This window comes from Astatotilapia calliptera, chromosome 13 (genome assembly GCF_900246225.1).
Source record: "Astatotilapia calliptera chromosome 13, fAstCal1.2, whole genome shotgun sequence".
NCBI classification, from domain to species: Eukaryota; Metazoa; Chordata; class Actinopteri; order Cichliformes; family Cichlidae; genus Astatotilapia; species Astatotilapia calliptera.
Window position 1 is genome coordinate 20,906,149 of NC_039314.1, and position 15,183 is coordinate 20,921,331.

General features: G+C 39.9%; 1 protein-coding gene across 1 annotated transcript in view; it reads left to right on the top strand.

The window, feature by feature from the left end:
* The window catches only part of arid5b (AT-rich interaction domain 5B), a 75,005-nt gene that overhangs the window by 50,184 nt on the left and 9,638 nt on the right, over positions 1-15,183 (top strand). The window contains 4 exon segments of the mRNA XM_026191077.1: positions 3,420-3,583; positions 5,320-5,593; positions 10,227-10,279; positions 11,327-11,424. Coding sequence (XP_026046862.1) covers positions 3,420-3,583; positions 5,320-5,593; positions 10,227-10,279; positions 11,327-11,424 — 589 coding nt within the window.

Genomic DNA, 15,183 nt, shown 5'->3' on the forward strand with positions numbered 1-15,183 from the left:
TTTAGCTGTTTTGTCTTGTTTCATCTGTGCCAAAGTGGTGAACTGATCTTTCAGCTGACCAAAATTGCCATTCTTTTAACCGATATTGCTGGTGTGGCTAAAATTAGGAAACCACTGCACACATCTGTAGTTGTGAGTGATTATTTCTGTCATAAGTGTTACTCCAAAGTGCCAAATGAAAGGATGAGTTGGCCACTAATCCTGTAAAGCACATCAAAGTGTTTTTCTATCCTCTAAGCCTTTAATTTCAGTTTGCCAAACAAATACAAAAACAGGCACAGCACAATTATTTGGCCCATGCAGCCCATCAGCGTGATCATTTGTCCAACTACTTTAAAGAGGATCTGTGAAGCCACCCTCCTGTTCATTAAGTGAGCATGCAGATATTGCACTTTTTCAGTCAGCTTTGTGAGCTTTATCAACTGAGACATCCATCACTTGAATTCTCCAGTTGGCTTGATATGTCTCTCTACTCACAGCAGCCTCTCAATCAATCAGTCCATTTTGTTGTGGTTCCCTGTGGCTCGCCTCTGTTGATGCATAGAACCGTCAGAACCCTTCCTGAGCTGTCTCTAATGAGTTTTTCATTATCATTGACATCAGCTGAATAGCAATGAAACAGAGGTGCCAGGGCTGTGTCTAATTGAATCTGAGGGGGTAGAAATTATTAGACAAAGCAATGTTTTAAAGCTGTTAAAAGCATTCAGCTGCATCCTGAGATCAAGTGTTCATCCTGTGCTTCTCTGTGCTGAAGTCATTGTGACTTTCGTGGCTCATGATGGGAATAACCCTTATCCATATATATGAATTTAGTCACTATTTTTTGTTTTACTATAACACCAGTGTCTGGTGATGGTGTATGTGTGTGTCTGCATGTGTTAGCAGTATGCCTTAGGGCTTTATGGGGGACTAGGAAAGAGTCCTCTGGTCACTTCAGTGCATGTCTCCCAAATAAGCAGAAAGCCACAAAGTAAGAAATTATTAACTTAAGGGGAAGCTTGGTCAGCATCCATTTTTGGTGTATGATTATAAGGTCCATATTTGGCTTGCAGAGGGGAAGTATCAAGTGTGCTTAAATGATCTCGTTCTTTTCTAGTACATTGACAAAAACACTTAATGCCCACAGAGTGTTAAAAATACCACGTCTCCCAGGGTGCTGTAAAATCATCGTCTTGTGATGTTGGCTTTGTTTTTCTACAGACTATAAATGTCTGTGTTTCCATTCGACAAAATCGATCTGCACAGAGTCAGTCCACGTCTTATTTTCTTTGTGTTATTCTAAAGCTGATGACTCCTCCCTTACGCAACTCTGCCACGAGGAGAGCAGATCAGCGCTTCTTCTGCAGCACAGAAAAATTGCCTTTACTTGACCTTGTGTGCTTGTTTCTGTATATTTACAAAAGTACATGAATGCACCATTTAACCCCTATCTGCAGCATCTGCCTGGCTGGTTTAAATGTGTTCTGTTTGGCCTCTGTCAATAAGTCACTGAATTCAGATTCACTCGCTGCCCTGTTGCAGAGTGTTATGCAGCAGCGTTTTGCAGTAATTGCAGCTTTTTCTTACGCAGCAGTATTTGACTTGATGAAAAATGTAAACAGACAGGCAGGTTATGTAACTCAGTGTATGGTGTCAGCGAGGTTAGTGATTGGACTAAAAACAGAACCACACTGAGTGTGTGACCTTACTCGGACCTGCGATGTTTGTTTAAATCTAATGTCACATGTTGGAGGATAAATCTGGATTCAAACCTGCAAGCAGTCATAATAACTCCTCTTATATTTGTTCTCTATGAGATATGTTTTCTTAGTCATCTCAAGCTTTCATTTTCTTTTTTACTTTATATTTATGGCTTGTGTTACTTACATAAAGCCTAAGCATCACAATTTGGCTGAGACGAAACATACTGTGATATTTTATGGCTTATGTCTATGACCCTTCAAAATTAAACATAAGTAAATACAATAAGATGTGTTATTTTTCAGTATTAATGAGTAATTGGCCGAATAAAAGGAGCCGGATAAGCACCAAAGTGGATAAACAGTGGAGGGAGGAACACACCCAGCGCTTTCTAAGTAAAGATTACAGCGTTGAAAACTTGTTTTTTTAGTGCCAAAGAGATGACAAATGCACAACAAATGTCCTTGGAATTTTCCCTGTGCTGTTTCTCCGCAGCGTAGCGGTTGTGAAAATAACAACATGAAGTGATGGGTTGCTGAGTCGTGATCATTTTACCCTTTTAATGACTGCCTCTTAGTTTTATTCAGCTCTGGTGTTATTGTAACATTCTCTTGATGGGAATTTGATCCGACAAAAATAATCACAGAGTCCTTTTGGCAGAGAACAACCTTGGATGTGATTTAATTGTCATTGCAGATGGAAAGAAAGAATGTCGACGCTGAGAAATACATGACTGAACTTAGAATATTTGAAGTTTTTCTTTCCCTCTCCTTTGAGCTTATCTCTGTTTGTGTTGCTGCGAGGAGGCAAGTCACTCTGCCAAAAAGTTACATTACAATTGCGGGTTGACATAAACGTGGGTGTACAAAGGACTTGGAGGGCTTAGATACTTTATTGTGTGTGTAATGTGAACTGAGCAATTATATCTGCCAGCCTTTCAAACAAAGAGCTCCTATCATGCAGGTTCATGTGTTTTTAATTAACAGCGTTGAGCTTTAAGACATGAGAAGACTAACCAGAGGGAAACCAAAAATAGAGTCATGATTATGAGTTCATCTGATGTGCTGTAGTACAGTGTAATTATTTATGTTGCTTAGAATCGGGGGGGCAAGACAAAGCATTTTTATGTTATATATGTTGCGGTTAGAAAAAAATACAAGCTATGTTTGTCTAGCATCTGTGTGAAATATTTCTCTTAGCACAAACTGACTGTTTCAAATTTCTTCCCTTTTGTAGGTTTCTCGGTTAACCAGCATCTGTCATTTTCATTATTATTCTAACTGCCTGACTGTTATGACGCCCTCATCTGTAATCTTAAAAATACATCTGTCTGAATTTAAAATGGAGTTTCTCTTTTAGGCTGGGAGTGAACTTGAGGATCGTGTTTACTAGCACATTGGAGCAATTTGGCAGGCTGCAACCCCATTCAGCACAATGTTGCACTAATCCAGTTTAAAAATAATTAGCTACAGGCTAGCAGGCCTGTGAAATTCCTTTCCCCTGATTGTAAATGTTCCTGTCATACCCTCCCTCTAAGTTCCCAGGCAAGAAATACATATTTGGGTTTAAAAGGCGTTTTCTTTTTAAGTCTTTTTTTTTTATTCTTCCTGTAAAACAAAGTATATTATTATGAAAGAATTAGATGTTGGCAACAAAGAGCTGAAAGTATTCAGTGATTTTAAAAAGCAAATTTCCATCTAAATGGATAAATCTAATTGTCATTGTTCCCTTTCCGTCAGCTCCCAACCTGAAGGGGCGACCTCGGAAGAAGAAGCTGTCCTTCTCTCAGAGGAGAGACTCCCAGAGTCAGGCTCAGGGTCAGGGGTCATCAGGGTCAAACCAGGGTTCGACAGCAGTGACAGCACAGGAACCCTCTAGTCCAGAGGGCAAAATTACAACCAAGGTAAGATGAGTTACATTCCCTCAGGGAGTATTTACATGTTAAAACTGGGACATGGGCTAAAAGCAAATATTTCTTAAAATAAAATGGAGAAGTGTTGCCATAAAAACAGCTGCGATATCACGGTAACAAGCGTCCACTAGAGGATGCCTCATCAGTGTCACTGTACATGCATGCGTGAATGCTCCAGAGATAACCCTATAGATAAAAAAAAAAAAAAAAACACAGACTAGAACTGTTTTGGCAGCTTTGGCTCAGATTCTGAGTTATGTTGTCCTATAATTACGGGGTTCAGGGTTTGATCCCTGGATTCTTCAAATTGGCCTGGAGGAAGCAGTCTTGCACACTGTTATGGTTAGGCTTAGTAAGACAGTAATTTATCAGTTTTAGTTAAAATTGTGGGGAAGCTGTTTGCTGTTGCCTGCAGAGCGTCCTTCACATGACTCTGAGCGGACTCGGTGCTCTGAGAGGAACTGCTCTGCCACTTCACATTCCTGCACTTTATTGGAGAAAAAACACCTTTTTCATGCCAACGCAAAGCAAAAAATTGACACTGACATGGTATCCTCCAGTCAGCAGGTCTATTACACGCATTGCCTGTACGGTATACATACACCATATATTACATTTCCTTAGAACATATAGCCATGTAAGCTAGTCTACAAGGTTACACTTACATAAATATTTGTAAAAGACATATTATAAGGATATTATACAACAAATAGTAACTTTAAAGTCCACTAGCTTTATGTTAAGATCACAGCTTTTGTTGCCAACCAGCTGCTTTCCACGTTGTCCTTGAATCTTAAGTTACAGAATAACCTTTACTTTCCTACACAATGACCAACACAGCAACAGTGTAGTCTATTCGGGACGTGTAAAAAGCAACACGATTGCGAAGGCCACGTGCTACAAAAAGGGATGTCACAAATCAACACAAATGAAGCAAGGACGACTGGGGAATGAAGACTGTTTAAAAATTATTATTTTTATTATGACAGCATTTGCTGATTATACTTCTATAATTGACTTCTTCCTAAATCTAATGTGATTTCACCTGATTAACTTATCACTGATAGATTATGATATTATGATAGGATCTTTTGTTGAGAGGTACTTTTTTGTCTGTGTCACTTTCCTCATAATAGCCTCTTACCAGGTACAGTGTAATCTTAAATTGGGTTATTAATGGGTTATTTCATATTTTAATCTAAGAACAGTTTCCACCAATGAGAAGCACTCAACTCATTCTGAAATCATGTTAGTCGATGGAGGAAACTGGAAACAAGAAATAATCATCAAGCCCCATTACTAGGTCTTGTCATGTTTTCTTTATTTAAAACATCGGTTTAGTGGTATCACTTTCTATTGATATTATGATTTTGTACCTCTGTCCTCGTTTATTGTCTGACATTAGTCGTAATATTCCTGTGAGGGAAATATCTTTGGTAAAAGCTCTTCCACAGTCATTCCTATGACCTTGGACAGTTAAATCAATATAAGCAATTCTTTCTCAAAGCTGGAGTCAAACCTATCTGTGCCTAATCTGTTATGACCAGAAGAGCTGCTTCATTGATAATCAATGGGAGTTTTCCTCTGTGGCCATTAGGAATATTTACTTGTGCTTAAACTCTAACAAAAGTCATACAAACTGTCTGACATCATTTGAATAACACTCTGTTAAGGGTTTAATTTTCCGCTAAATACATCCGCTGAGTCTGTATGCTCTCTCTTTGCAGGTCAAACCCAACTGTAAAACGGTACCCAACGGAAAAATAACCGCACTGGCCAAACAAAAGGCCATTGGCCTCAGTAAGAAATCTTTATCCGAGGAGAAGGACAGAGGAAAGGAAAAGGAGAGGGAGGAGAGAAGCGAGAAAGAGGACAATAAAGAGGAGGATACATCAGAGGAGAGCCGAGCGGAGGAGCAGGCTTTCTTAGTAGACCTCTACAAGTACATGAAAGAAAGAGACACGCCCATAGAGAGGATCCCCTTCCTCGGCTTCAAACAGAGTGAGTAGGGCAACTTTTTCTCTTATTCCCTCACTGCCGTTGTTGAAGCAATGGAGCGCTCGAATCGATAGTAAAAAATTTGTGTGGATACATTTTTACAGGAGTTATTTTGAAAATTTAGGTCGTAACATCGACTGAGGCTGAGAGGACATTAAAACAAATTTGGAGTAAAAGACACCTGTAGGAACAAGCAATAAAAAAAAAGCCCCCAAACCTCCTCAGAATTTCCCTGCACAGAAAAAAGAAAGCACATTATTATTTGAACCCTAAAATATCGTGTGCTTGGAGAAAAGAAACACAAGTATATGTATCAGAGTGAAAGTGCACTCTGTAAGTCACACATGTCGGTGTAACGGGCAGGGGAAAACCTTGCGTGGACTCTAATCGGCATCTCTAACCACATGTTATATATGCAGAGCCCCTGTTGTGATCAAAGGAGAAACAAGTAGCTGGTTTTTAGTCAATGGTGGACTTTCTCCTATTCATCTAGAGTGTGAGAGTTTCATGTGCTCCCATATGTGATGGGCGTTATGTTTAAGGCCCCAGAATTTAAACTGCAGCCAAAATGTTAAAAAACTAACTCAGTGTGTAGTAATAATAAACTAAAGGATTAATATTCTATGTTGAGAAAAATCCCATCTAGCAGTTAGTAAAAGACTCAGGAGACTTCCTGTCAGAGCACATTTTGCCTGGCTTTTATATAAAGAGAGAATATCTTCTCTCACTTGTCAAAGGGGTTTCCTGTGAAGGCCAAGAACGTCCTCTACCAGTGTTAAAAGAACATCACATGTATGGGAAACACGTCGGCCCAAGATGAAAGATTTCTAATATAGGTCGGATGCTTAGCTTGCATTTGGTGTGAACAGGACAGAGAAGAAGAAGAAAAAACGCGCACCTAAGCATCAAAAAGGGCACACTGTGGTCTCTGGAAAGTGAAAAAGTGTGTTTGCTTTATGTGTTTGATGTCGAGGCAAGACGCATGAGAATGCGGGCTCTCTTCACAAACTGTGGTTTTCAGATTTAGTTCATGCTCAGTCTTTATTCAAGGAGGGACATAACATTTGCATTCATGTCAGAGGAACCAAGGAGAATTTAGCCATTCAGATCAGAATGTAGCACGACAACTCCAGCAAATTAACGAGAGACAGGGAGAGGGGAGAGATGCCTATTGAATGTAACAGTGACAGTTTATAGCGTAGTAAAACTCATTACTCTAAACTATTACACGAAGGTAAGCTGTGGTCGACTCGACTGCGCTAACCTCACTGCGGTATTTTGACAGTCCTGTCATCTTGACTGCCGACATGTTGTTGCTTAAATAGGTCATTGTGGTTGCGGGAGATATAAAGAGGGAGCGAGGAATACGTAGAGAGTCGGAGGGAGAATTGCATACCCAACTCGCTTTACTTTTAGCTGGCATTTCTCAGTTTGAGCTCAGAATAAAGTCGAGGTCCACGCGCCAACTGTTTTACATACAGTACATGCTTTGAATCTCAAAACCAGACACATCATAAGCAAGGCCCTCATTAAATGGTGAAATCATGCTGTTTAAACTTCGTCCTTGGCAGCGAGCGCACATCAGCACATGTAAAGAGGAGGAAAAAAGGAAAACACATCATAATTAATACAACAAACCCTTAGATGTAATCAGACGCCGTTTTCATAGTCTTCTCTTTAAACTTGCTACAAATGCATTAAAAGATCAGAGCTCACTTTCCTGAAATGGAAATCCAAATTATGTTATTTCAGTTGCATTTGAGTAATAATCTTTTATGAAGTTCTCCAGAGTTTAACAAAGCAACAGATGGTTGATTGATTTACCAGACTTACCCATGCTTTGTTGGCTGGATCACTAAAATATCCATTTGACTCACCTCCAAAAAAACCCTATCTGAGCCTGAACGAAGACTATTTCTGCGTATTCCACCTCATCTTCTAGCCTTGGAGTCTTACCTTTAACACCATAATAGTGAAGCTTTACAGTCTGGCTGAGAGATAAGACCGCTAACCACTGAAATTCAGTCGGTCTGCCTTTACCTCGAATGACTCATAATCTATTTTAAACAGAGAAATGCTAATATTGCTGGTTTAGCTCAGCACCCACTTGTTTTCCTGCCTCACTCTCATGCGGAATTCATGTTTCACTTCAAGGTTTGTATGAATTAAACATCTTAGAGCTCAGGTGCTCATCTGAGACCAGCCGGCCTCATATTCAGTTTTCTGTCAAGATAAGCACAAGATGTCTTTACATTTTAGAGGCTCAAGATATTCTTATCTTTGCTGGAAGGTGGAAATGAACAATTTCTCTGTTTAATCTAGAGATCAACATGTTGTTTAGTGTTCTACTTACAGCTAATCAGTGATTCATTTGTGAAACTATGAAAAAGTCACAGAATCCCAGCGTGCAAGGTGAAATCCAATGAACTTGGGTTTTTTTCTCCCTGCTGATGTATTTAGTAAAATGAAAAGAAAAAGAAAGTGTTCACATTTCAAGAGTTGGAGCCAGATAATTTCATCCATCGGTCCATTTTCTTAAACACCTATCCCAGCTGTCATAGGGTGAACATCAGTGTACACCCTGGACAGAGAACCAGTCTATCACAGGGCTGATGCAGCCAATTTAGAATCACCAGTTAACCTAATATGCATATTTTTGGCCTGTGGGAGGAAGCCAGAGTACCCAAATAATACAATTTTTGAATTTTTAAAATGATTGTTTGTGAAACTACCCACTGATTATTGCTGTCCCTAAACTTAATGTTCCAGCTGTAGTATGCACTCTTTTTATTCCTAATTTGCATTGCTCAGTCATTTTAAAAGCTACGAGAGCACTAGCATTTGAATTGCAGAAAACAGCTACCAAGTGTGGCTGCAGTTTATTCCAGTGAGTTGTCGTCCTTCTATTTTTGTTTTGGGTTTTTTTTTTTGTTGACTTTGCTGTACAGTTGCTGCCATTTAAGTTGCATGGCTGCAGTAGAGATTGTAGAAAGATAATTTTGAGATTGTGATAGTGGATGTAGGAGGAATAAAACAAGAGTAGAAGTAGTTACACTGTATGTTGTGAATGCCCTTGATCTCCAAGATTAACTGTTAAGTGTGAGTGTGTGCCTCTGTGTGAAATTTTTTTGTGTGTGCTTCAGTGCTCGGGCATCAGCATGTGATTGTGAACATCAGTTCCAATTTGTCTCCTTCTTCCAGCCTTGTTGTCTAATTGCCATGCCATCGGTGTGTCATTGAGGCTGCATTGTGTTCCTGTTTTGTCATCCTTATCTCAGTGATAATTGCCCCTGCCAAATAGAGGGGAATTAAGAAAAGAAATTGCTAATGACAAGACATCTAAGAAAAGGCATGTTCTCTCATTTCCTTTATGTGTCCTGTTCCCTCCCAGTCCCGTGCGCTATTGTAATAATTACAGTCGATGCATAACAAGCTAGTTAAATAGACCGTCTTTCTGTTTCTACAGTCAGAAAGCACAATACGCCAGCGTGCTCAGTTCAAACAGAAAAACCTACCCAGCTCCCTTTGTTATTCCACCCGTGCATTGACAACGGTCACAGAGAGGAGGGAAGGAAAAAATCAATGCTGTCAAATGCGGAGATAGGAAAATGTCATTTTGACAAATGCAAGGCTTTGTGTACGCACAGATTGAATTTTGATGGATTTCTCCCCAGGCGAGGCCTCCTTTTCTTATTTATAGGCCTTCATATAAAAATGTTAAACAATGATGTTACAGAAAGCAAATACAAATGTCATTGGCACAAAAGTCTCCCAATGAACTCGTGGTTCTTTGTTTGTGGGAAATATTTTCTTTCAAAGACAGACAGCCATTTGAAGCCTTTCTGAAAGCTTACACGGCTATTTTTAGGAAAATGTTACACAAGACTTTTATTTTGATATGGGCTGTCATGGGGTATTTGCATGGGAAAATCAATGCAAAGGAATTTGCATTAGTTCAAACAGAAGTTTGAGCATATTGCCAAGTGTTTGATGCTTTTAATGGTGTTTCATTCATACCTGCAGGCGGCAGCTGAGGGTTAACACATCTCTTTGTCAGGATAAAGCATATGCTGTATTCTATCACATAGTCATGATTGTATAAGTGCTCAGTATTCATTTGCATCCTTTTAGCTGAAGTGCAGAATTGTTTTGTGTGAAATTATGATGAAAAGCTGTTTTCACTTTTCCAGGCAAAGAATATGTAATTACTACTCTCTTCAGTGTGTCTCATTAGTTTATAGTTTAATCCGTGCATTCGCTCATTTATATGTGCATTATATGGTTTAAAGCTAAACATGTATTTGCCCGTACTGATGCTTTCTGTAGGCTTTTAGACTTTACCTAAAATAAAATGTCATCAGCTTTTAAACATGTTGATTTGTCAGTGCTAACAATCCATTTATGTAATAAATACAATTATAGCGCCCAGAACTACTTTTAATCTAAACAAATGACTTCAGCGTGTAAACATACCTTTTAGTCATAACACTTGTTTTGTTATGGCAGCTTTTAAATAAAAGTTTGATATTCATCGCCTTCTCTCTTGTGTAATGACTGCACATGACGTTATGTGTTTCAGCTCAGGTCCTTTCCCAGAGTTCCTAACTCCCTTGTTTGTCTTCTGTCTCTCCCACAGTCAACCTTTGGACTATGTTTCAAGCTGCTCAGAAACTCGGAGGATATGAGTTGGTAAGTATTCACACATGTGGCAATATAGTCCTGCTTTTCCATGAAGTTCCCTCCCCACCCTCTTTCTGTTTCTCCTCCAAAAATCCACACTTGCTCTTTTTTTTTTCTTCTAAATTGTCTCTTCCACTAATGCTGTCCTCCAACCTGTCTTCCTTCTTTCCTCCCTGCCTTTTATTTCTCTGCCCTCCTTTTACCCCTTGAGCTCAGTCACTGTTTTCCCAAGAAGAAAGTTTCGCTCAGAGCCACTTTTAGCAGAAATGATGCTGTTGTTTCAAAACCCCCTTGGAGTGGAAAACACATGTTCCTCTGTTCTAAACTGGTCAAAAGGAAATTGGTTAAATCACTCATTTTTTCCCATTTGGAGATGAAGTGAAATGCACATACATACCCATGTGTGAGCAAGTACTATATGCGAGTTCACACACAGCCAGAGTGAGTCAGAAATGAGGGTGTATGAGGCATTTAACTTGGCAGCCTTACCTGCCTTTTATTCACTCACTATTCATGTGCGACGTATTTTCAAAGTGAAGTCAATGTTTGATATTAAGTCTTCAAGTCGATTGCTTATGCCTGTTTCTAAATATGCTAGCTGTGTCCTCCAAACAGACAACTAAACTAGGCCGTAAACAGGATACAGCTCATATAATTGGGGCTCATATCCTTTTAAAACGCTCATATCTGCAGCTGATTATCTCACGTTTCATGTTGTGGCTTTGTTGGCTCTGTGGCAGCCGTCATTCTTTTGTGTTTTGTGTTGTAGCTCGTCCTTTATTCCCATCTGTTGTGGAATAAGGAGTCGTAGCAGGAACAACTGACTGCATGATGTTAACAGAGCTTATTATGTTAGAGAATTGAGTGTTGAGGATTCAATAACTGGAACATGATGACTCATCAGCTCCCCAAGACCTTGAAATGATGTCAACTACTTATGTCTTTTATTATTTTTTGGTGTTTTTCTTTCTCTTGGTCTTATTTTTATCTCTTTTTTTGTCTCTATTTCTTTTGTCTTTTTGTCTGATCACTCTGTATTCTCACCCATCGCTCCAGATCACAGTCCGCAGACAGTGGAAACATGTATATGATGAATTGGGCGGCAACCCCAGCAGCACAAGTGCCGCCACATGTACACGGAGACACTACGAGAGGTGAGTTATTATGTCGGGTAGTTATATATGACACATTGTTATGCATGCACATGTGAACAGTCTGCATCGCCTGAAGTGGGTAAACTCCTTCACAGCTACATCAAATGTACTTTCACAATGCTTTATTTGTAACATCAGGACACAGCAGGACACATATTGATCTTATTTACGGAAAGTCAATGTACACATGAAGAGCAACAGTGGGATGCCGACTGTTTTAGCATGTAGCTGTAATTGTATTTAGAAATGTCTTCCTTATCCTATGGACCTAAATCAATTCATAATGACATGAGATTTGGTTATTTTCCTTGCCTCAATGATCAGTTGTGTGGCACAGTGAAACCAATTGTGCTGTAATCTGTTCCAATTCCGCTCTACAAACAAACCAAAGAGGATTAAGGAGTTCAAAATAACAGCAAAGTTTTTAATTATTAGCTGAACTATATGAATACGCATGCAGTCTCTCCATTTTCCACTATATATGCATTACAAGCACAGAAAGCTGCGGGATAAAATGAAAACACCAGTTTAATATATTCATTTAATCGTTCAGCCTGATACTGCAGCATTTTCAACCTCCACATTATAATCACTCAGATGGTATTACAAAACCTAAGCAAGCATATGGATATGATCCTAAGGGAGCTGTGTGGTTATTAATGCAGGGCTGCTAGCACACACTCACAAACACACACAAACACACACACACATGCAAACATACACACACAGCCACTTTCCCAAGGTTAAACAAATGCCAAATACGATCTTCCCAGCAAGAGATAACCAGTCGCTCATGAAGCAGGTCATTCCTCCGGGCCTGTGACCCTCTCCACATCCCTCTGGCTGCTGCAGGTTTATGCATCAGCACAGTTCAGGCACACACACACACACCTATCCGTAATACAGCAATATGCCAGCAGTGCCATATGAGGGAGCCAGGCACCTTCATATTGTGTCAAGATTGCATGCTGTAAGCGAATTCACGAGCACAAGCATTGGCGGCCAGGGCAGTTTTTCCAGGAAATTTGCAACACCATATTTGTGAGAGTATATTATTTTAGGTGTTGAATTTGTTGACAAGCTGACAATGCGCCTCTAAATGTTCAGCTGCAAGTGCCTCCAGTGTTTATGCTGCATTCCCAGTTGTTTCGCCGAACTTCAAATAAGAACCTGCTGCAAACTGGATGCTCTTATTTCTACTAATAATAGACGTGACTATCAATTCATGGCTTCAAATATGATACTGGGGAAAAAAGAAGTCTTTGCTTTTTGTTGTTGTTGTTGCAAAACTCAGAATCCAAGACGTGTTTCATCCTTATTTTGTGGAGTGCAGCAATTACTTTGAAGTAAAACGCTATATTGTTCATTTGTCTGTAAGGCATAAAATAGGGGTGTAGGACGAATTTGTGGGAAGCGCTGAGGTGTGACTGCTGCTGCGCTGGCCTTTCCCTCTCCAGCCACCGAGAAGCAGCTGAGAGAAAATAATGCTGAATCAATACAAAGCAATAATATCCACACACTGCAGTGAATATCAGTCTGACAGAGAGAAGGTGTAAGAAGGAGGGGATGGGGGTGACTGTGTGTGTGTGTGTGTGTGTGTGTGTGTGTGTGTGTGTGTGTGTGTGTGTGTGTGTGTGTGTGTGTGTGTGTGTGTGTGAGAGAGAGAGAGAGAGAGAGAGAGAGAGAGATATCAGCTGAAGCTGAGCAAGTTTCCATTCAGGGGAATAATTTTAGCTGAGCCTTGGTGTTTGGACTGCTTGGAGGGCAATTAGCTTCATTGTATTAACTCAGCAAACACGGCCATTCTCTCTGCATGATGAATGAGGCTGTTTGTGGGCTCGCTGAAGTATGTGTTTGTTCCCCAGAGGCGTCTTTGTTTCCACCTTTAATCATTAGTCAACGTGCTACAGAAATATATTTCACAGGAAAGAATGTACAGTGAACAAACTGGAACAACACCTATGTTTTCCTCATCTCTCAGAAGGATCACTTTGATTTGTCTCAGTGGGCCAAAGTAGAGTAGAGCAGGAAATAAGTCTCCAGCTAGTAGGAAAAAAGGAAACAATATTTCAGGACATAATTGCTTTCAATTAAGTGGATATTCTTGGCTGTCTTGGTGTTATTTGGGTTAAAGACTGTGAATATCCACAAGCATTCAGTGCTCGTTTTAAATTATACACATTATCCCTTTACAGCCCTAATGGTAAAATCATATGAAATGGTTTCCTAGGAGATGTTATTGTGAAAGATGGAGCCAGGGGCATAATCACTATATTTATGCTGTCCAGGAGCGGGCGGTAATCACTGGTAGAAATAGAGTTACATAGCTGGAATTGAACAGGAGATAACCTCAGCTAATTGTCATTTTCAAAGTTACTGTTGTTTAGGCACAGAGCGCCCTTCATTAGTGCGCAGGGAAAAATCAATGTAGAAATGTCCAAGCCAAGGTCTGCCGCTGCAGCTACGGGGAAGCTTTAATGATATTTATTTAAACCGTTTCCCGAGATTAGCTGTCAGGGCCCAGCGCTCTGAATTAAAAATGAGGTCATGAAAAAGATGGCATCAATAACCTTGAAATAGACTGCCTTTTGCTTCTGTGCTGTGCCATTTTCTCCCTCCTCTCTCTCTCTTTCACTCTCCCTCTCCCCGTCTCTCTCTCTTCCACTCCCTGCCTTGCACTTCATGCTGTTTCTTTCATTATACAGGTCAGCGCCTTTTAACAGCTCCTACATATTTAATCTTCCAGGTTTCCTACGTGATCTCTTGTAACAGAAACATCACATTCCACCATCTCTGTTCATTTCTGCCTGTTACGGATTTTTAATACCTCACCATGCCTTGGCACTCTAATGTAATTGCACCACGGGGTTGGTATTGGTGTGGGGGGGGGGGGGGGGGGGTTGGGGGGGGGGGGGGGGGGTATCCATGGCAACAGCGAAGCAATTTAGAATAATTTGCTATTTAAAAACTCTGAGGTTTTGGGTAATAGCAGAAAACGCAGATGAGGGGTTTTTGGATTAAATCATTTTGTCTATAAAGTAATGGATGTTTGCCAGATGTACTGTACGCGGAGCCTGTGAAATATTCTCTGGCTCAGATCATGCAGATATGTGTTTCTTTTAAGACAGATGCACGACTGTTCCAATTTTAGTCGACTAGATGTTTTATTGATTCAGCCTTTATTCATTCCTCCTGGTATCGATGTTCTTTTGCATTCACTAAAGCTGCTTTCCAGATATAAAAATACATTATTAGGAAACCTTGAGTCAGTCCTTGCTCTGAGAATTACCGTATAATACCACGGGTTTCAAATTTGGGCAAGAGAGAAAGAGACAGGATTGTTTTGTAAATGTTATTCTGAACTCGTCAGCGTCTCGCTCCGCATTGTCCTTGCTGTGTTGCAATACATCAGATGTAGCGCATTATATTTTTACACTGAAACACAGATTTAAGTTGGTCTGTTGTCCTGCAGCAGAGGGTATCATTAGATTGCAGTAAGAAGTGGTGTGGAAAGAGTATCACCTTGTAAACCTGAAAGAAGCAGGATGAGACGTTGATAGAATTTAATAAAGAAGTAAAAATGGTTGACTATTTTAGTTTTTAAAAAAAAGAAAGAAAGTAAAAAAACAGGAGAGAGATAGGACAGTTGCAATATGATAACATAGTATTTACTCTCAGCATTCCTTAAGACTATAATAATGTCTCAACATGTTGTCTGTATCAGAAGGATGGCCAAAGTCTTTGTATATCCATGAACAC